At 38.4% G+C, this 23,739-nt stretch overlaps 1 protein-coding gene across 4 annotated transcripts in view; it reads left to right on the top strand.

Moving 5' to 3' along the window:
• Nucleotides 1–23,739, top strand: part of LOC139947360 (E3 ubiquitin-protein ligase TRIM9-like) — a 63,003-nt gene that overhangs the window by 22,979 nt on the left and 16,285 nt on the right. The window contains exons 2-4 of one of the 4 annotated variants that reach the window (XM_071945268.1): nucleotides 8,967–9,047; nucleotides 12,986–13,078; nucleotides 16,903–16,953. In XM_071945268.1, coding sequence (XP_071801369.1) covers nucleotides 8,967–9,047; nucleotides 12,986–13,078; nucleotides 16,903–16,953 — 225 coding nt within the window. Of the gene's footprint in view, nucleotides 1–8,966; nucleotides 9,063–12,985; nucleotides 13,079–16,902; nucleotides 16,954–23,739 lie in introns of all 4 variants that reach the window. The other 3 variants (XM_071945259.1, XM_071945285.1, XM_071945275.1) reach the window with 3 other exon arrangements.

Here is a 23,739-nt window from a genome sequence, read left to right as displayed (position 1 = left end):
ATCTTACATTGCAAGAGAATATAACTCAAAGCACAAATTAAACAAGATTTTTTCATTCAAGTTATTAATGTTTTCCAGAGTTGATGTGGTACCTACAAAGCACCAAAGCCTTGCACATGTAAGCTTCATCAATCATCAAAATTGCCTTCAAATCTCTCAAAACTTTGTTGTTTTTCAAGAGCTTTTCAAGCACAACACACCTACTGTGTTTTTTAATTAGTGAGTATTGATTAAAAAAAGAAAATCATTTACCTTGCAATACAACCAGCAGGACATTGACTCTGCCATTTATTTTTCCGGAGTCAAAAATTTGGTTCTACAAAATAGCAGACAGTGTTATGTCATGAATATAAACAAAACACACAAAATTTCAATAGATATTTTTTTGCAAAGTGTTATATTCTACATGTACTTCTAAAATATCTTTCCAACCCTTTTCATTTCAAAGAAGAATTTGTTAAGGCCCAAAGCGTCCAATCGGAAGGCAATGTGCCCTTTTAATATTTAAGAAAAAATTCAGAAGAATAATTTTTAAGATTTGGGTCTTAAACAACAAATGAGACAACCCTGTTATAAAAAAACAGCCACACCCAATCCCAATTTCATGGTACAATGTACCCTTGTCGACTGAACAACCCCACACACAAAAAACACAAGCCAATGCTACGACGTTAACAACTAATTAATATAATGTGGTCCTAGTGTGGTAACCAAGTTATAAAGATTTAACGACATGACGCCAAATTCAATTTGACTCTAGGGTTCAATAATTCCTCCAAGTGCCATAATCCTTGTCTGATTGCTTTACAATGAAACCATACAGGGAGAGACAATCTCATTTGGCATTGTCCCGATGTTTAATTTTCAGAGCTTAAGACGTATGTGATTAGAATTTGTGCGACTTCAAACCTAAAAGTTAAGCCTATAATCAATGTCTTAGTTATGATAATAGACTCTGGTAAGAAAGGTTCGTGTGTGGATTGGATAGCTGTAACTGTGTTTACATTATGTGCTGTTTGAATGTAAAGGCACCTTAAACACATACTTGGTACACTGTGTAGTGGATCTGTGGATTGCCCTTTAAAAATTAAAGCTGTTTCATTCCTTAAATTGAGATTTCCAAACCCACCGCTTGAAATTTATCGACTGCAGGCCGGACAAGGCTGGACATTTTAGTGTCGGAACAGTAAACCCACGACCCAGAGAAGTCCGATAGCCTTGGTTATTTTCCCCCATTTCAATAACACCTCACTCAGTAAAAACCTTTTGTCTCATAAATATCGCTCAATTCTGCTGAGTAGTGAAGAAGACAAAATGAGATAAATCTTCTCTGAGCGCTTGTTCAAATGAAAACAGTTTATTGTAGTTTTAAATTGTATAGATGAGGTTTTTCTTGCTTATTGATTTTGGTCTTATAAACAAAATTTTGGTCGAGTAAAAATTTAAAAACAAGCCCTACGGCCTTGTTGAATCTTCCCCCAAATTTGCACGTGAATTACCAATCCCTCATGTTGCACAAACACCTTGTTGATGAAGCTCTAAATAGAATGGTATATAAATGATTGTTCCTTCCTCTCTTAAAGAAACATGCATAATGCACCAAGTATAAAAGCATCCGTACAATAATTGAATGACAAAATCTGCAGCTGCCTTGTGCAGTAGGGTGTTACTCTAGGAAGGCTGCTCTTGAATCCTGGCCCTGAGCAGTATAGAGGTTGTTCCACTTGACAGGTCCTGGCTATTGCCTGACACCTCGACAGATCTTATGAACAATTCATAGCCGGTTAGCGCTTTTCCCACTGCATAGATCTGCATTTTCTTCATCTGTTTTGTTTTTGGAGCGACGACATGACCATGGAGGCTTTCAATTCTACCTCCATTATCCATAGTATGACATTGTTTTTTTGTTTATTCAAATCGTTTGGCTTTCACAGGCCTTGGCTTTCAAGATGCAAATAAAAATTATGATGGCCCGATGGCCGTCTGCTATAGACCAGGACATACAAAAAAACGATCCTATGAAATTATCGTTCAACATGTTCAAATAGAATCTCACATTTTCAAATTAACTGCTTATGGTACACTTGTATACTAGTTCATGTGTGTTGTGTTGTCATTCCTTCGAGATAGACTTTGCTAGGGTCGAGACATCTGGCCATTAACTAAGTTTTGCATTTTCACCATTATACAATGTGGGTGCAGTTTGCAATCAGCTAATTCTATTTTCACCGCTTTACAGAATAGTAACATGTTTCACGCTTATAAGGATACAATTTTGGTTATTGGCTTACAAGAATCCAATGGTTTATCACAAGGTTGAAAGATTCTCCTGGTCAAGAGAAAGTTCATTTTGGCATACGGTGCCCAGAGGCAAGGACGGGGGAGTAATGTGACCGCATAGCTCTCATCCACGACCTTCTGACTCTTCACTGTCGGACCAGACGACGATGAGGCGTCTCTGTCTCCATCACCATAGCAACAAGATGAGAGATTTGGCTCCAGTCACTGGACCTCATCACCGAGCGTGTTATCGTCGCTGCCATTCATATTATCATCTCATTTTATTACGGATGATGAGGAAAGATTCCTCCCATTTGGGAGATGATTTTCTCGGCTCCTATGCCTCTTCAATGGCAGACGAGCTGTCTAAAAGAAAACGGACTCAAGGATGTTACTTTATGGAGTTGATAACCCAACGTCTTTTATCTATTGTGACAAGGTTTAGATTGGGTTAATTTTCTTTGTATTAAGCTTGTTTAAGATGGCACCATCTGATACAGAGTAAATTGCACACATTGTGATGTCTTTAAATTAGTCTCATCACTGTGGTCATTCCTTAGGATAGCGATACTTGTTTCGGATTTCCTTGGATTTTGAATTTCATGGAGGTCATTATATCTTTTGCCCTAATTCTGAAAGCCTTCTTGTGATTGCAATTCAACTAGTTAAACAAGGAAGAATTCTGGTGGCTTTTATGCCAAATGCTCTACTCTATGATGGAGAGCTCTGGGGTGGATTTCACAAAGGTAGTCCTAACTTAGGACTAGTCCTAGGCAATGCTAAGAGATAGGACCAGTCTTAAGTTAGGATGAGTTACTGGTCCTAACTCCGGACTAGTCCTATCTCTTAGCATTGTCTAGGACTAGTCCTAAGTTAGGACTACCTTTGTGAAATCCACCCCTAGTCTTTTAAGGTGCAACCTTCGTGATGTACATTAAGGTTCTTATTAAAACATTATGATAATCTAGAAAATAATGTAATAATATTTAGTAAATAATTTCTGTTGGTTCTTCCATTTTCTGATAAATCTTTCAAGGATCACTTTGATGTTCTTCTGGCAAACATTGTATACATAATTGTTAAGGGGGGGGGGGGGTCTGAACATTGTGTTCCTGACAAATCCTCTTTTTTTTTCCAGAACAGAATCTGCAAGAAGACATAATTATCACCCGAGACTTTAATATAACACAAGCTCCAAAATATGCCGAGGGAACAAATTTGTACAAATTGAAGACTAGGAAATTTTATTACTGAGCCAATTGATGATGAATGCAATTCCAGATCTCGGGAACCGCTACTTCCGACCTAATGGGAAAAAAATGTCATCTTTTCACTTTAATTTGTAGCTGGGAGGAATCCAAATTGAAAGATTTTCAAGTAGTGCCTTTTCCCAGCCGCAGAATGGGTTTTGTGAGACTTTAATGAGACAGATTCACTTGAAATATGTGGCTCCCAGTCTAAGTGCCTTGTCCAAGTGATGAATTTGAGTTGGAATCTATTTAGTCAGAGGGACTTCAAGAAAGGCTTTACTGGGAGACACCGGGCGGAGGTTTGGATGCGGCTGTTGGGCCGAGAGACTGATGCATGATGGTCTCTTTAAAATTGAGAAACCAGATTTTGCCAATTTCTGCTCAATTACAGCGGCAGATCTGCGCCCTGATTGTTATTATACAAGTGCACTTTGTAAAATTTGTATTAAGAAACCAGGTTTGTTGATTCATCACTTCTAAACAACATGGCCCATATTCATACTGTAGGGTTTCTTATCAGATCAATTTTCTTGCTACAGAAACAATCAGGTTACCAGTCAAATGACCATGTGAAGTACATTGTCCTTGACTGGTCCTTTGTATTATGAGTTTTTTTTTGTACATGCATGTTGTGAGTGGTTTGGCACATCAATGTTGGTTGGGTCTCATAAGAAACCCATAGAAAGCTTGTAGTGTGAGCAGGAGGCTTTTATAACTCAGTGCTTTTAGCTTCATGATCGCACTCGTACTCCCAGCCAAAAGAGACAAGATTTTATTAAAGGAAAGTCCAAAGTAAACAACTGAACAGACTTTCCACTTTCTGAATCGTTCTTTTAAAGAATATCCACGTCGAGGGGAAAATGTAACATGTTTTTTTATAATTCATGATGTTGCACTCGTTTTCTCTCTGTACTCTCTCTATATAATTAAAATATATATATGCTAATTCCTGTTAGTTCCGTGTAGTTAAAGACACACAATAATTCATAGTGGTTCTAGTGCATAATAAAGTAGCCGTCAGCAAGCTGGTGTACTGACGTAGAAACCGTTGGTATGCCCCAGGGGGGAGATCGTAAACATGTTAATGTCTTTAAAAATTTAAATCGTCTCTCGGTGAAAGCGGTTCTTCTGTCCTCCTTGGTGAAAGTGAAACACATGTTTGCTACCAAAATGGTTCTATTTCTAGAGTCCTAATGGTTTTGTTTTGAGGCTAGATGTAGGCTAAATGTTTATTTGCATACATGCAGGCATGTATGCTTCACTTTTTAAAAGGCATGGGCGTCCTAGGCATTTTCTCCTTTGCAACGGGCACCCTATGAGGAAATTGTAAATTTCTACTGGAACATTTCAAGGGCACCAAGGCAATCGCCCTCATTGCCCCCGTGAAGTATCAGGACTGTACATTAACTGTATTCATGTTCTTTAAGATTGGAACACAGAGATTATACTTCTGTGACTAATGGACAAAATTCTGTCTAATACTTCCTTGGTTTGTATTGTTATTTAAAGACGCTATGTTTTTGCCGATTTGACCCAAAAATTTAGATTCAAAATTCAATAGGTATTTTGATGGGGGTCGAGAAAGTTACAAGCTTTCATTTGAGCCATTGCTCAAAAAAGTCCGCCAGTTATTAGTAGCAGTGAAAAAAAGTGCTCAAAATTAGTTTTTGTTGGGATCCCGACAATATATCACGTGACCAATTCTTATGTGTTTTATAAGAAACGTTTTGAATTGTTGTCATGGTTTCATGACCATTAAAAGTAAAAGTTAAACTTTTTTTTCGTTAGAGCGGGTGATACTCTTTGAAATACCATTCACTCAAAAATATATATTTTTTAATGTTTGGGGTCAAAAGTCTGACATAGCATCTTTAATACACAGCTGGGAACGATTTCATCCAGCACTTTTGCATAGCAAAATATTTTGACAGAACAGACTATGTGCACACAGAATGCTATTATATTGAGTAGCTAATGATGATTTTTTAGTAGCAACTGAAACATTTGGTGTAGCATTTTGCTCTGCTTTGCAAGGGAAATCAGTCACTGCACATGTATCGTCTTACGGCAACCTCTGCAAACTGATCTTCAAAAGAGTTTCATATGGGACTGTCAATGAGCTTTACTGTGCATATTTTCCTTCCTCTTAGTGGTTCTATACAGTTCCCTGTTAGGATTAGCCCAACTCATTAAATCAGTATTTTGAGCGTGATAAACGCTAATTTAATGCTTTGTTGACAACCAGCATTGTCCGTAATTGTTTCAGCTGTACACAATGTTTACTCAAGCATCAGGCGCAAATCGGCTGCTTCTGTTTTAAATAAACAACCTTGCTGATGGAGAGTCCCACAGTGAATGTTTATTTTGATGTCATTTTGGTTTAAATATTTACACTGCCAGTGTTTGACAAAGTCATTCAATTTAGAGAGGATGGGGAGACCTGTTTCATTAACCTGGTTATTGGGATGCGGGGTTATCCTATGGAAAATATCTTGCTCAACTATTTTTCTTTGAGGGTCTCCAACGTCAAATTCAGTTTTGTGATCCACTAATTTTCTAACAGATAGAGTCCTTATGAAAATTGGAAAACAATTATGCTACAAGTCTTTTAAAGGGAAGGTACACAGTTGGGAATTATCAAAGACCAGTCTTCTCACTTGGTGAGAAAATGATGAGTTTTTATTATTTAAGTGAGAAATGACCTCTTTCTCAAAATCTATGCTACTTCAGAGGGAGCCGTTTCTCACAAAGTTTATTACTATCAACAGCTTTCCAATGCTCATTACCAAGTCAGTTTTTAAGCTAGTATTTGTTTTGAGTAATTACCAAACGTGTACCTTCCCTTTAAGTTGTGTTAGATCGGTGTACATAAAATGTAAATTTATTTCTTTCAGAGCAAAATTTTAGACATGACTTCATCAGCTGTCAAAAATTAATGGGTCCGTCATTCCAAAGAGGAATTAGTTTTTGCGCCAGTCAAAAGGGCAAACTCAAAACTATTTTTGAGTTAGGTTTTAGTGTTGTGATTATTAATTGTTGCGCTGAATTTTGTGCACATATTTCACAAAAGGCTTATTTTCATCGAGGCAGTTAAAATAGGCAACTGTGATGTTTTTGTTGTTGCTGGGGGGGGGGTGTTTGGGGGCGGGGCAGAACATGCTATTTTTATGGTTTTTCTGACAAAATTATTATCTGCAATATCTGGAGGATTCGTACTGACAATAGCTGAATATAATCAGTTAGCTTTTTGATGATTATTTTTTTTCTTTTTGTACAGTATACCAGCTATACCTCGTGTTTGTCCTCAAATTCAACACAAGAGCAAGCATTTTATCTTGCATTGTTCCATGATGGTACCATACCATCATGGTACCATGATACCAATGGTACTGTCTCAACATCGCGCAAGGATTGTATACAAACTAAATGGGGACCCACTCTTCTCTCTCCCTACCAATAGCGAATGCATAAACAGAGAAATAAACATTCTACCTCTTCATCTTTTTGGAAGGTCACTCAGTGTCAACCCAAAATCTAATACCAGTCGTTAATTGCTGGAAAAGACCGAAAAGAGCCCCAGGGTATTTATCAACAATTAAACCCCTCCTCCCCTCCCCTTTTACCCCCTGGATTTTACCATAGACCTATGAGGTTTTTAGCGTTTACCATCTTGATATCCACCCATGATCTTCTTTGGAAGATATGCGGTTGTTATGTTTTTGTTATGTTGTGTAAACGAGTAAGTTTAGACAGGGGGTGGTGGAATGACTATTTTCCCAGTAACTGTATAGCCCGCAGTTAAGAACTCCTGTGGAGAGGCACAAGACAAGTCCTCTCAAGAATCAACCTTAAGAAATCATTATTTAAGGTCAGGGCATTGAACCTTGCAGTCTTGATAATTAGTTATACCATGGAGGAAGAACTTGTACTTGTTGTACATTTCAAACGTCCGAAGTTCTGAGCTCTGAATACTTGAAATCTTAAGTCAATGTTGTAATTTTATGGGGGGAAAGATTTATCACATAAGAGTGTAAGGAAAGTCCACAGAAGTGGTTCTTACTCCAGGGTTGAATTAACCCACAGCACGCGCAGTAATTACTGTGGTGCTCTGTCCTTTTGCTGCGGTGCCCTTTGCAAAGTTCCAATACATATTGAAATGTCCCTCATAGAAGTGCCTCTTACTAGAGGAAAGTTGCTGTGCTCCTTCAAGAGTGTAATTCAAGGCCTGTTAATTACAATGTATTTGTGAGAAGTAAATCACTTCACAAGTTTCTCCATACTCATTTCCGTCAAACTTTGTGATATTTTTTGGAAGCTGCCTTGTTGTAGGCCCCGATAGCTTACTGGTTCGATAAATTTTGTCCTGAATGGGGTAAGCATCAAAGTGTCGATCCAGAGTCAAACATTTGTAAAGACACTGTCTTTACAATTCAAGCCAATGAAGCGTCTGAAAATTTGATTATAAAGAATCAGGCACCCTCAAAATAGGTCAGACCTGACACATGTACCAAAAAGCTTTTTCCATTTGCTGAAATATCAACCAATGCACAAAAGAATTCTTTTCTCTCTTTTTTCTTTTACAAGCGCCTGCCTATTTTAAGGTCAATTTACTGATTGTACATGAAGCGCAAGATGACGCCTGTAACCATGGACTTGGCCAAATTCTAATTATCAAGGTTGAAAGACTTATGACTCTTGCTCGCTTGGGACCAACAACAGTCAGACCATGTGGTTGGAATTCATGCAGAGTTTCATAATGAAATAGTTCTTATTATTACAACAATATATATATATATATATGAGTCACTCACTGAATGCGAGTTTTCCAGTTTGAAGACTCAAAGGCATTATGCATAATTATTGTTTTTAAATCATTTTCGTTTTTTAGGGATTTATTTTGCTGTTGTAGACCTATTTAACATAAATAATGAAAAGAGAAAGTATAATATGTAGCGCAAAAATGTGCCTAATAAGACATGGTTGCATTTTCTTGTACAGATGTAATTGTTCCGAACATGGAGTTTAATTCGTTTACTGTTTGGGGGTCTTTGTCAGTGTACCAGAACATCTATTACGAGTCATTTTTTTTCCATTGTTTTTTAATAGCTTAAAGTGTGGGCCTGCGCTTATGTTAAAAGTCAAATGTGCCCAGTGCTTTCAGTGAGTCTTGGATGTCATGTTTGCGTTCGGAAAGTGAAAAATTGTGGATGGTCCACCTTTACTACTCCTATTCAGAACATGTCAATTGTCAAAGTTTATCAAATTTGCAATAAAATTTGAAATTTATTTTTCTCCCTAGACTTGTATGCCGGTCTGACCCTCTGTTATAAGCATCGTAACTCACCCATCATTTATAAACAGTCTTCCCTGTCACTAGGTACCGAATTCTTGCCGAACATTGACGGTAATTATTTATCTTTTTTTATTCCCCTGCAGGCGGAGTTATCGCAGACCCTGACATCGCTGACGGAGAAGGCGAGGCAAGCCAAGGACTTCTTGGTCCATCTTAAAGAAAAGGTCAATCAAGTTCAGGTATAAATCTTTTTTTTAGAACCATACTGCACTTTGCACTTGGTTACTACTAGAAATGTGCACTGGGGGTGGGGTTGCAATCTGTCAGAATGGTTATTTGATTCAACTAAAAATAAAAGTAGCTAAAAATAAGACACATTAAGGCTATTTCTGGTTGTCGCATGTGTTTTAGAGGGGTAGCCATTTGTTATTTTTAACCAATCAAGATACACATTGTATCTGCAGGCCTTTATGTTTCCTATATTTGAAAGGGCATGCAGGAGCACCAAGGCATTTTCTCTATGGTAAAGGGCACCCTGTACGACAAAATTGCAAATTTCTGCTGGAGCTTTTCAGGGGCACAATTAAAGGCAATGGCCAGGGGGAATGGATAAAATCACCTTCATTGCCTTTGTGAAGTGCCAAGCCTAGGTTGTATCTGACTGGGAAAAAAAAACCTACAAAATACCTTTTTACTGAAAGGCTTTTATGTTAAAAATCTTCGTGGCCGATTGTGCAATCAATCGAAAATAAGGGGAAAAGCCTACCAGTGTGTGCGCATGTATACCCCCAGCTAGCTACCATTGCTCCCAACAGTGGCTTTGACAGTATCACTCAAGATCTCTTTGTGTTTGTGAATTCATCATCTTCCAGGATTTGCCTTCCTGACTTTTCATAGAACCACCTCAAAAAACATGCTGTAATACCACGGTAATACTGACTCATTGTATGATGCTATCTGGCCACGATGAATAAATTTTTCCGCCATGTATAATTTCCTTGTAGTTTTTTCAAGCGTATTTGTCATAACCCGTACATTGAACTCACATATTGATTGTTAAGCAGCAATGCTAGACACCAGCATGTCTACAAATGCACTTCCAGATCGCTGAGCACGTTGTGATGCTTTCTTAGATTTCACATCTCAGCACAGCAGTGGGTCCATGCATCCTTTGTTGCCGAGATTGCTGGGGAGAAAAGAACCTAGCTACAACATCGGACATAATTTTCACAAAACTCGAGCGAGGAATACACAAACTGTGTGCTGTTAACTCACAATTAAATTTGATTTTATAAAGTTTTCAATTTCAAGTGCAGGGTTTTTCTGCATGTGCACTCACGAGGTGGCAATTTGGATGTTATTAGCAAATTTCAAGCCAACAGGCAAAGACAAGAATTGTTCAATTTACATGTATTTGTTCATATAGGGCCTCTGTTTAACTTTTTGAAGAACAATGAAGCTGACAAATTGCACCACACAGCCTGTTAACCCTTTTCTGCACCATTTTTATATACTTGACGAATAAACCATTCAATTCAATTCAATTCAATTTGTTTTAGTGATAATAGGACACAATAGCGTATACTCAAGAGTCCTGTTTCCCATTCTGATAACTGTGTGGGCGTGCCATCTTTGTTGTACAGCTTTACTTCTCATGGTATTTAAACCGCTAGCAACCTGTTGGCACATGAGTTAAATTTAAAAAAAATAATAATAATCATAGTGTTTAAGGCATTTTGAGTCGTCTCACGCATTAGATAAACATATCTCTATTTATGCCTAAGATTTTCACTCTACTCGTCCTAAAACAAGCCAGAGAGAATGTAGGTATAAATAAAATATAACTTGACTGAGAACATTCTCTGAGTTTATCATCTTCAGCTACCTCTGCAATAATGGAGGGGCAATATCCTGTGGAAAATACCTCGGCCACAGACCCATGGCCCTTTTTGCACTCTGATTTACACCGTGTAATTGTCACATTATCATATATCAATACCAAGGTGTCAGTTTACATGTTGCTCACCCAGAAATGAAAAAAAAAACTTAATCAGCAGTCTACCTCTAAATAGTATGCATACAGTTTTCACAATCCTGAATGCATTACTCAAAACCCCAAGGTTCTGTTACTGTCAAGCCAAAATGTCCAACCCTGTCTGGAAATTTAATTTAGCCGGGCGATGCAAGGTTTTAAATTTACCCCGTGGAAAAAAAAAAACTGAGGCTGAGTTTGCATTAGGCAAACTCGCAGGTTCCAGTGCAACCGTGGAGACTTTATTGGATGGTCTTATACCTACAGTCCCTGAGACCTGTCACTTTCCTTGGGTTGTCTTCTTCTTGTTGGATAAGAACCACTGTGAGATTGTAGTAAGTGCCTAATGAAGTCACTAAACCGTGGCGTAGTGAAGCTTTACTGACCCGTGAAGATTCAATGACCCGTGGAACATTTGTGTGTCTCGGAGTCCTCCCATGCGATTATTAACAGTTTCATTATGAGGTAATTGAGTTAATTTGAAGGATGAGTTGCTTTGTCATAGATCATTGTAATGTCTTTACTACAACCCCCCCCCTCCCAAAAACAAAAAGAAAACAAAAAAGGCCATATATGAAGATGCGAGAGCAAGGAGAAACATTAAGCCAGTTAGTTTCCCTTGTGGTTTATTGCTTGATATTTAATGAAACAAATGGTTGAATCTCCTTAAGGTGCTCCCCTTGCTGCCGCTTCCGATGTTGTATCATAAGCTAGGGTGTGATCCCTGGCTAAACCATTATTACAGGTTGCGTTGCTTCTGACTGGTATCCAAGAACAAAGATGTTGACAAAATAGGAGATTGAACATAAGGCTACCTCAGTTAGTAGAGTGCCGGCACATTAAACCGGAACGCGCTAGTCAGTTTTTCTTTGTTCATCCCAAAATGATATATTTATAAGAAGGGGAAAAACAACATATAAAAAAAGAGTGAGGGTGAGTTTTTAAATGAACAAAAATGAATTGGATGGGGGCAGGGCTATGTTGTTCCAGAAAGATAAATTCTGCATCCTATTTTTGTTCACTTCATCTCAAATGCCTTAGACAGTTGAGGGTTTCAAGTGTGAGTGTCTGTGAGGTTTGGTGAGCATTTTTCAGAGCATTGTAAGTAAATAATATAAAAGGGGTAGAAGGCATCTAACAAAAACAAGGCAATTTACATGATATAAGCATGAGATATCTTGCATAAAAACTCACAAATAAACGCTTATTAAGAATTCAAGTGCATCATTAGCATCAAAATTGTAAACGCTACAAAATACAGGCACAATAATCATTAGTATGTCTAGTCCATTCTCAAAATCGTCCAATCATTAGCGCAATGAATTAGTGTGGCACTGCCCCTATGCATTATTTAATTGCACCGCAAAAAAAAAATGACACAAGAAATTGAGATCAGTAATCCAGAAAGTGCAAAGCCACCTCTGGAGTAATAGTACGTTTACCTTCATATTGAACAAGGGGGGGACACAATCTGTATAGATACAGACAGCCAGGGACATATGGTAATCAGTGTGTACAGTCATGTTGCTTTAATGAAGTGCATTGCCATTCAGGGGGGTTTTTGTTTAGGTTGTATACGTTGCATGTACACAAGAGACTTGGTACACTCGATTTCGAGTAGCTGTATTATTGAGTCGTTATGCGTGAAAATTCTGTTAATATTACAGAGAGAAAAGACAGTATTTGCAGATTTAAGTGTTTGCGAATGACAATCGTTGCAACAACGATTGTCAATTGTCGGTGTTCCTTGATAAACAAAATTCTCCTATCAATCACTTGAACTTAAGATTTTTATTGAAGAGATAAAGGCTTTTTTTGTCGGGATTCTTGAAAGATTTTCTAGCATGTCCTCAAAGCACGATTCAAATGTTATAAATTAACAGCATCTTAATAGATTTTACTGTGCACATAATTTGGGGACAACGTTGCTTAGTTTGAAAAAAATAAAAAGAAAACCAACAAAGGCCACAAATGAAATTTTCACAATTTAGTTATAAATTGCATAATATGTTTATACAGAATTAAAACAATCTTACGGCTCCAAAATCAAAAGGTATACATACAAGCAGGAGAGTAGAAGTGCAGTTTTTAATGCTTTATTTTCTTTCTTTTTTTCCACTACCAATCTAGGAATGCACAGTGGAGTTTGAAGCAAGTCTCGTTGCCAAGTTTGATGAGTTGATTGAAGCCCTGAAGAGAAGGAAGGAGCTGTTGATTCGACAGGTGAGGAAGAGACTCTAGGGCAGCTAGACTAGGGCGATGTTCCTCAGTGCATGTAGCTACAATCCCTGCCAAGTACTTGTGCCATGAGGAACTAAACATACCCTTTCATGTCCCCGCTTCCCCGCCCAATGTTGTTCACCCCTGGGGTGGAGACTGCACAATGAGAGCCAACATTAAACAGGGGTGGGAAAGGGCAACAAGATAGGGTCGGAATTGTAGACTATGGAGGAAAGACAATGTTCCTCCAAAGCTACAACCCCGGCCAAAGTACTTGGGCCATGAGGAACTAAACATACCCTTTCCTGTCCCCGCTTCCCCGCTCAATGTTGTTAAACCCACTTGTACCGGAGACTACGCAATGAGAACCAACGTTGAAAGGGGGCGGGGGCAGGGCCCAACGTGATAAGGCGGGGATTGTTGACTTTGAGGAAAGATGATGTTCCTCCATGGCTAGATAGAGTCAGTAGTAGACATGGAATTCAACATAATTTGGGGAAATGTTTGTGGAGAAAAATAACATTTAAATACACAGTCCATAGCAGGCTTACCAGATCAAATACCATTGGGTTGATAGTGTCTATTACTGATGTCCTATTCGCTTTCTTTAAAAAGCAGTACAGAATGACAATCAATATTTTCTGGCATAAAATTAAACTAAAGTGTACGCTTCATTCAGAGTCAGTTGAAGTGTTATTCAAAATGGTCTACCTTTGGGGGGGGGCAATGATAGTGGTTCACCTGCAACCATTTAGAGAAGCACTGTTACCATCTCCCGGAAATTATTAATTGTAAACGAGCAAAAAAATACAAATTATACGGAAGATTATTTATTTATGAGTGAGAATTGCACAGAGCATTTACAATCACAAAATACAGCATGACATGTTGGGCCCAATCTAGTATTTCCCCAAGCAATGCATTTAAACAATCCCATGCTCTGCAGAGTGGCTGTTTAACATGCCCACCTGATGACCCTCCTGGACCTGCAAATCCAATGATACATTTATTACAACTCATTTCACAGCCCCAGTCTTAAACTGCAAGGTCACGGAAATGACCCAGTGAGTGATCTTTGACACCAGCAATATTAAAGTAATCACTTTGAATACAGAAAGCAGGATCATTTGGGGGTAGTCCTATATATCCGTGGTACATTTTGTAGTTCAATTAGAAACACACCTTTTTCCTTTGGTGTATTGGTGGAACGGAACTCTATGATTTACTTATATGTATTGCAGTCAAACTCAAAATTTGCTCTACATTTTTGAAATTGGCAGCCAAAGCTGTTGAGAAGTTTCAGAAACAAGAATTGTGTACAAAAACTTCACTTTTGTATTGCATTGGTAGACCATGTACAACACTCCCCTATTTTCGTATACATCAACAACCCCCAGATAAACCGGGTGAGGTTTGCGGTATCACCATGTGCAAATCTCTTTTGAGAAGTGTTGGTTCTGAGAAGATTTAGTAATTGACAACTCAATCAACATTTCGATCAGTATGCTCTGATCGTCTTCAGGAGAACACCGGGCTCTGTTTCTGGAGTACTGCCTTGGAGATTAACTGGAGCATACTGATCGAAACGTTGACAAGACAAAAACATGGCGGACTTAATTTGTGCAAAACTGTTGATATGTTTTCATTCTTGAATTGAATGAGCAATTAATTCCTAAACTTTGTGCAAACGGAAAAACCTAGTTCTTAATACACGGATCTGTGATCAATTTTTAACTTCCCCAAGTTGTGTTTTGGGGTTTTTTTTAGGGGGGGAGGGGAACTAAACCAATCTGTCAATTATTCTTGAATCCAGAATTCATGAAAAAACACCTGCCTTTTCTTACATGTACAATGTAAGAGTCAGACAGTCTTTCTCATCACTTTGGCAATCTCTATGGCTTGAGTCCCAGGGTTTTCTTTAAGACATCTGCACTAGAAAGAAGGCAATGGATTAGCCTCATTTGTAAGCTTTGTGGATATTTCTCCCCAAACTGAAGCCACCATGATCACAACCTTTAAGTGGAATTTGGCAACTTTAAACACACCTGTTTATGTACCAGAAAGATATTTCATTCATGCTCCATGTAGTGCTCATTGTAGCTCATAATCAAGTTATGCTCTAAAATATTTTCTTATGTGTTTAGTACGAGGGGAAAGGAAGAATGAAGAGTTTTCCGCATGAATTTTATCCTTTCCACAACAAAATATAATTTCAATTCAGTACCATTATGTACTGTACAAAGCACACCCTTGACAAGTTGTCTGCATTTTAGCAGCACTTAACTCTTTCGGTGCCTAGGTTGTACATGTCTGAGCTATTTTATGTAATCTTAAAGTGCCAATATCACTCATGTAAGATCTTTTTTCATGTACTGTGTGTATTCCGAAAGTGGCAATATCGCACATGTACGATCTATTTTATGTACTATTTATTTTGTGTACCTCAAAAAGCTGGGCATCTTAGGTTCAACAAAACACAGACAAAAAAGCGTGAACTGTAAGAGTTACATGCAACATGCTGCGGATTAACATATCAATTTGAACACTTGGTTTCATTTGGTTATTTTAATCATACATGTGTTAATCCAGTGTCTAGTAGAAGATCCTAAGTGTCTCCAAGGAGATTGTTCCCTGATTGTAAAAATATATCAATTCTTAGCGCCGTGTCTAGAACACCATATTAGGACTTAATCACATTCAGTCATTCATTCATCTTATGATGAGACTGTGAGTGAGACGCATTAACTCAGAGCTGCCAACTCACCTCACGAATCCTGAAGAAAGTTCCCTGAAAATCTAATCAACACGTCTTCCCATGTTCAGATGAACAAATTGGGAAATCTCCCTGATTGTGGAAACTTTCTGCCTATTATGCTGAATGTTTTTTCTAAATATCGCCCTGATTTTGTTACAAAGCTCAACTATCCAAACAGACATGGAAGAACAGAGAGGATGTGTACACAGACCTTGATGTGTCTTTCCATTTTGAAAAGGCTATATTTAGTGTGTTTGTACAAGTAATGCAAAAGTGAAGTAAGTCTTCAGATTCAATTCTGTCAATAGCTGTCCTCGTTCTATAAGCATTAGAGGAACACGTTGCCTTAAATCGGACAAGTTGGTCTATAAAAAGCATTTGTTAAGGATTGTTATAAAATGCATATGGTTGGAAAGATGTTTTAAAAGTAGAATCCACACAAATTTGCCTCGAAATTGCATGGTTTTCATTTTCCTTTGCAAACTAACACGGTCTGCCATTTATCCCATAAATGGTTGACCAAGTTAGTCGTCGAGGTAAAGTAAAAACTGTGCAATTACTATAGGCATGTTTGCGTGGATCATTGTAATCTACTTTTACAACATCTTTCTACCCATATGCATTTTATAACGAACGGTTACAAACGCTTTTCAAAGACCAACTTGACCGATCCAAGGCAACGTGTTCCTTTAACAGTAACTAGTTTTATTACAGACTTGTTCTCTCTCAGCAGAACTATGGATGGAATATGGAGGGTTAAAACATGTATTTTGTTATCTTTACTTTATTAATTTTGTCTTGTATTGTCTTGTCTTTTTTGGTGTTGTTTGTTATTGTATTGGGTTTGGGGGATTTTTTATTTAAAAAAATTGTAGCTCCAAATAGTTTGAAATATTTGTAACCTACACAAATGATCATTGGCAGTGCATTTAAATTTGCAAGTTGAGTAAATACTAGATATCATGAATCAGAATGAATTAGTTGAGGTCGAGGATAGGCTTATTATATAAATCCCTTTGATTCACTAACACCCTTCTCCTCTTTCCTCTACCACCCTCGCCAACGTCAACAGGCGTCAGAAATCAGAAAGAACTCTGCACAGGCCGAGGCCTTTAGAAATGTGGTACGTCTTATAGGGTGTCCAGTTAACTCAGGCTGTTGTCCAGCTCACAAAATTAAAAAAACTCTCTCTCTCTCTCCACTCGCTTTTTTAATAAAAATGTGAAATTGCTCAGCTGCCATTCTAATCCCAGGAGGTTGTCGAACACAATGACATGAATGAGTCTGAGAATGGGGTTTGTGAGCCAGACTGAAAGCCTCCATTTGTCAACATCTATTGAAAAAAAGTTGCTATAAAAAGACTGTTTGTATAGCCATGTCTCTTCTCTCTTTTTTAAGTTAATGTAGTGACCTCCATTCCGCTCTTTAAAATTGGAATCTGATTAGTGGAAAATGTGCACTCTGTCGATGTGGCTGTACATGTTTTAATGTACAGACATACACAGAAAAATTACAGAAGAATAAACAATAGATGTCATTCTAGACAAAGAAATTAATTATAAAACTAGACGTGCTTTCTGGCATTTTTTAAGCAAGCTCTCACAATGGAAAACTTTTTTTTATGCAGTATTATCCGGAACTAGTTTTAGAATCTCTTCTCTTTTTCAGTTGACAATTTGTAAGTGCAATATGATATGATAAATCAGTGCACATTTTATATTCAGTTCTCCAGATGAGCAGTCACTACAATGCGAAATAAAACCATTTGCCCATGAACTGACGTATTCCCTGCCTAATTCCATGTGGCACCACATGGTCCGTTGCTTTTGACTTGAAAATCAGTCTCTTAAGCAAATAGAATAAAATATTAGGCAAAGTGATGCATATGAAATGGAGGTGATGAGGCATGGCTTACAAACACTACGCTCTTTACAAGCAGTGGGTTTGTTGATGTTGTCAACCGAATAGAACTAACTAGCTTGACCCAGAAAGACTGGATTCGAAGAATGGATAATCGCCCTGTAAGTAAAATTTGCCTGTATCTGCTATAGAAATTAAGATCCGACTATTGGTGATTAATGAAGATGTTGAAAGATAAAATCACTCTATTTCTGGATGAGCTATGAGTTAACTGGTGCCCCTTCTTCATTATGACATTTGTGGTGTTTATTGTAGTACTCAGCACGGTCAGGTTCAGTTGATTAACCATGTATTATTTATTTACTTTGTACATTCTTAAGTGTTGATTTCGTTTTTTGTTTTTTTTCTTCATTTGGTGATTTTTCGTTTTTACTCTGTGGAGTTGGATTTTGTTTCTGGTGTCTTGGTATATTGAGAATGTCGTGGTGTGATGTAAATTGCATGATGATTCTTTCATTTCATGATAAGTAAGTCTTTTTGTTTGCATGACTTCAGTGTTGTAAAGCATCCTTATTCCATTTGAAATATGGACCAGTGAAAAAGCTGACGGATGAGTGAAATGACAAGCGACCAGTCACTGCTGGCCAGTGGCTACAAGTATTAAGGACAAACCATGTCTGGGTAGTCAAGTGCACCAGGCTCTTGCAGGATGGGGGGGGGTTCAAATCCATAGAGAGACATATGAGAAGGACATGTGTCCTTGTACAAGATACTTTACCTCAAGCCTCTTACAGACAGAACACTTGCTGTACTCTTATCTCAAAATGTCTTTATCAGAAAGTCCTGTGATGTAAGAATTCCTCAGAGGACCCCCCCCCCCCCAATGCAAAGTTGTTGCATGCTAATCATGTGCAGAAGATATATCTGTAAAAGCTTTGGTTCTGACATTTAAGGATATCGTTGACTGAAGGAGATGTACACGTATGTAGTAGTGACTTTTTTGCCCAGTTCTTGTTTAACAATTTATTTACTCAGAATGCAATTTTTCCATTTGATTGCTCAGGATTTGGAGCAAGTGTGCTCAGACCAACTCCTACTTCTGAAAATAAGAAGTTTTAGGTCAGTGAATGGTGGTTAACACAGTTTGCCCTCTGTAATAAAACATAAACAACACTTCTGATAAGTTGTACAAAAATAACTTGAGATAAACCTGAAGGGTTATCGTGGTCCCACATGGCACAGTCAGACGTCTCCAACATGAGACGCTTGTCGGTATTCCACCAATCAGCGGAGGGTTTGGTCGATTTTGGCTTGAATCACTTGATCTCTGAGCTGTACTCGTCAAGATGACAAAGAGCCTGTCCAAACAGAACACTGGCTATAAGGAGTGGGGTAACTACAGGTGCAGAGAAGCCAGACGGGCTTCAACGGAGGAGGAGAGAGTTAAAGGCACTGGGATCTTATTGGTATTTACTCAAAAGAATTGTTAGCATAAAACCTTACTTGGCAATGAGCAATGGAGAGCTGTTGATAGTATAAAACATTTTGAGAAACTACTCCTTCCTGAAGTAACATAGTTTTTTACTTGACAAAGATATTGTATAATTTCTCACTCAAATATTAAAAGGCTTCAGCCCTGAAGTAATTGAATAGATTTTTAAGGCATCTGAAACAACACAAATTAAGTGCATCAAGGGTGTTTTTTCTTTCATTGTTCTCTTGCAACTTCGATGACCAATTGAGTCCAACTTTTCACAGGTTTGTTATTTTATGCATATATGTTGGGATAAACCTAGCCCTGGTAGGATGTCAATCACGGAGAAGTCCAACTTGGGCTGGCCCGATGCACCAAGTGAGAATACTTGTCTTACTTTATTTGATTTTAATATCTTATTACCTTCATTGCACAAATACATTAAAAAATGACATTGGTGCAAAAGGGAAACCCTGAATAGGCACAAAGGCCCATTAAATGGGGATCCTTGTTTACACATTTACCAAAAGACAACGGACAAGCACAGGTAAACAACGAAAGAAAACAAAGAAATACTATAAAAAGTAGACAAATCACAAAGATTGTCTTATTTGACAATTACCAAAGGTGTCCAGTGCCTTTAAGGATTGGTCTCTGTCACCAGGTCCTAGGATGGATCACTCCTCTCTGTATGAAGCCAAGATTTCAGAAAGCTGACAAAATCTCTTAATCTTGGTGACAGGCAACACAGGTTGGGTTAGCGGAAACCCCTCTCACACTGCTGAAATTTGATCGAGAACGTTGGAATTTGAGTAAAGCCGTTTTGAGTTCTGCTGGAAAATGACTGCCATTCTGGCTTTTGGTCTGTGAGACGTGCATGGAGATATTGATTGAACGTGTTGAGATCTGGCCATTGGAAAAAGGAACCCACACATATTAATAGACCAACACGTGTATGAAATTTGCATTTTCTGTACACCTTCACATAAAAGCAAGTAGAGTGAGCATTATAAATTTTTATCAGAAAAGTTTACTTCATCTGCCAAGAACACATACACATGAACTGTACAATAAAAGGGGCAACCCTGTTTCAGCCCTAGGAGTAGGTGGCAACGGCCTCTGAAAAAAAAAATTGTAGCTCACACCTTGAAGTGGCCTTCAGGCCTTGTGTGTCTGGCGACTTGCATTAAAAAAAAATATATAAAAAAGTATGAATTAGCAACATACACGTATATCACTTAACATCCATCAAAATAGATAACACAATTATGTGTTTCTATGTGGTAAAAATTATACATTATTATTATTGTTTATTTGTTCTGCCAATAAAAAAAAAACAAGAACCCTTTTAAAAACTACCCTACAGTTTTATTGATGTATTCTACATCAATGCAAGAATACAGAGCCTATTGAAATCATACCACATGTCAATCCCCATTCTCTGGCCTAATGCTGCATTTTTTACAGGGCACCAAGGTGTTTTTTCCTTGGTAAAGGGAAACCCTTAACAAGGAAATGATGAATTTCTATTGGAACATTTCCAGGGGCACTAAGGCAATGACCAGGGGCAACAGAGTTGAATTGCCTCCATTGCCTCCACGAAGTGACCATGCAGGTACACCTTTCCTTTCTTTACACAACTCATGGAGACCTTGTCTGACTTGGGGGCTTACAGCTATGGCTACTGCTAGATCTCCTAGTCATCCTGCATTGAAGTATGGTATATCCATAGTAACACGCTTAGCAACAGTCCTAGCCGTAGATGTAGCCATAGATGTAGCCTCCATTGGGTACGACTTAACTCTGTCTAGTTTATCAAGGACAGTGTATTGAATCTAACCAGTACAAATTCCTTTGAAGAGCTCATTGCTTATTCAAGGATAACATTTTTATTTCAGTACATGTTTAGTTCTCTTGCCTCATCAAAATGTAAGAGAACATCAGACAGTAATTCTCGTGATGATTGGAACTATTAAATTCCAAGTAAACTCTTGGATTAAATATCTTCAGATTGTTTTCTGTGACCATTATTTATAATTATATCGCATATCTTTAATCCTTTTCCACAAGTTTTCACATGTCGTTGTGTCAGTGCCAAAGCGTTAATCTCCTAAAATAACACTTATAAAACACACAAGTTTGAAATTGTCAAAACGTTGTACAATGTGTCTCACATAAATTAGCCAAGTATGCCTTGAGATGTGACTTTCTTGCAGGAAGCATTTTTGTGCAAGTTGTCATTGTCTGTTATTTGTTCTTTCATATTCTTTCATACATTCTAGCAGGTATTTTTACCCCAAGACATGTATGTAGGACTATAGATCTCTTCTTTTATATTGCTACTCATCATCATAACTCAATATCACCAATGACAGTCCCTTTTCATCATTATCACACCTGGGGGATTCACAACAAAAGACTAATGCAGCATGATGGATGGAGCTCCATTGCTCCTTTAACTCAAAGAAAAATCTTAATATCATTATGATAAGAAACCTGTCTGGACACTTAAAGAACGTGTACCCACCGAAGCGTCTACTGTTAGTATTTCTAGAGTGCGTAAAGACTACACGGTTGGCAGATTGTCTGCCAAGGTATAGTGAGCAGTTCAACCTCTTCAGTCAGGCTTTCATAATCTGCCGTAATCTCCAGTTTGCTGACAGCCAGAGCCTGTCAAAACAACTCACCTGTTAATTCAGTGGGACTGGCTGCGAATTCAAGATGGAAGGAATAACAATGTCAAGTGCATGCCTGTTGGAATCCCACACTGTACTCTTAGTAGGAAGTCGTCCCAAGAGAGATGGAAAACTGGCATTTTTTTGTCATAATACTTCAAGATCATATTGCAAGGAGTGTTGGGGTTATTTTTCATATTAAAAAGCAATTTGAACAAGCTGTAGATGACAGCTGGTTGTTTTGTTTTTAGTTGAAGTATATGTAATAACTGTCTACTTTAGACAGGTGTACAAACGATTAGCTCGAAAAAACAATTTATCACCGAATCGGCGGGAAAAGAAAAAGTTACATTGATGTTAAGGGCCTCTGAAAGCATTAGTGTTAGTGCCTACACTGTAGCTCTCTCAGGAGAGGGGTGGAAGTACATGTAAAGATGTAAACCCTATGGGTTATGTGATGTGGTTGAAGACACAAAAACACTTATTGTGAAAAAGTTTGCCTTGATGTCATTGGATTGGCTACAAGTTGCACCATGGAGCTCTTTGTAACCTGTTACTCTTATTGTTCATCTTTTTGGCAATGAAACCATACCAAAGGACTTTCAAATGCGACTAGCCACTGTACCCCGGAGCCCTAAGGATACCAATGTAGAGAGAACTGAAGTCCTTTTTCAATGTGGGAGAAAAATACAAGTACGATAATCAGTTTGGGACTGAAAACCCAGTCCGCATGCAAAGCTCCAGCCAAGGATTCAAACTGGGCTTAAAGGGGGAGGGGGTGAAAGGCAAGGAGAGAAACCATTGAGTAATCATGAATGTTTGAGGAGTGAGGACTCTGATCAATGATGATAGAAATACATGTGACTTTGACTAAAGCTTTCCTCACAAGGGGGCCCTGCCTATCCACTATCAGTCGCCACGCTATTCTGTCATTTGCTTGATGTCCAGCACTGACCCAGTGATGTGATGCCCAGATCGGTACGAGCTGTCCAGAATTTCCTTGTTCTTCATCTGGGCATTGGTCCATCAATATTGCCCTCGAGAACAGTGTGCCACTGCCATCATCCTTTTAGTGTGGCCAAAATATGATAGGTGCTTTGACCAGTGATGCAAAGGACTTGATATCATCCGCCCAGCGTTTCTGTGGTCTTCCTCTGGGCTTTGATACATCAATATTATTGGCTTTCGAGCTCAAGATTTGGGGGTAACGACTTGCTGTCATCCTTTTGGTTTAGGCAAAGAATGATAGCTGCATTAGCCAGTGATGTAATGCCAAGATTGGCACTAGAGGACTTGATATCATCAGCCCAGCGTTTCTGTGCTCTTCTATTTGATACATCAATATTATTGCCTTTGAGCACAAGTTGGGGTAACGACTTGCCATTATCCTTTTAGTGTGGCCAAAGTACATGTATGATGGCTGCTCTGACCGGTGATGTCTTGCCCAAGATTGGCACTAGAGGACTTGATTTCATCCGCCCAGCATTTCTGTGGTCATCCTCCGACCCTTGATACAATATTATTGCCTTCGAGCACAAGTTTGGGTAGCGACTTGCCGTAATCCTTTTAGTGTGGCCAAAGCACATTTATGTGTACTTGATGTCATCTAGTATCCTGCATTTCTGTGGTCCTCCTCCGAACATTGATACATCAATGTTATTGCCTTCGAGGACAAGATTTGGGTAACGACTTGCCATCATCCTTTTAGTGTAGCCAAAGTATGATAGCTGCGTTGACTGGCGATGTAATGCCCAGATCGGCACAAAAGGACTTGATATCATCCGCCCAGCGCTTCTGTGGTCTTCCTCTGGGCATCAATTCATCAATATTATTGCCTTCGAGCCTGAGTTTTGGGGTAACGACTTGCTGTCATTCTTTTAGTGTTCCCAAAGTATGATAG

The sequence above is a fragment of the Asterias amurensis genome, chromosome 1 (genome assembly GCF_032118995.1).
Source record: "Asterias amurensis chromosome 1, ASM3211899v1".
In the NCBI taxonomy this organism is placed as follows: domain Eukaryota; kingdom Metazoa; phylum Echinodermata; class Asteroidea; order Forcipulatida; family Asteriidae; genus Asterias; species Asterias amurensis.
This window is presented reverse-complemented; position numbering and strand designations above follow the sequence as displayed.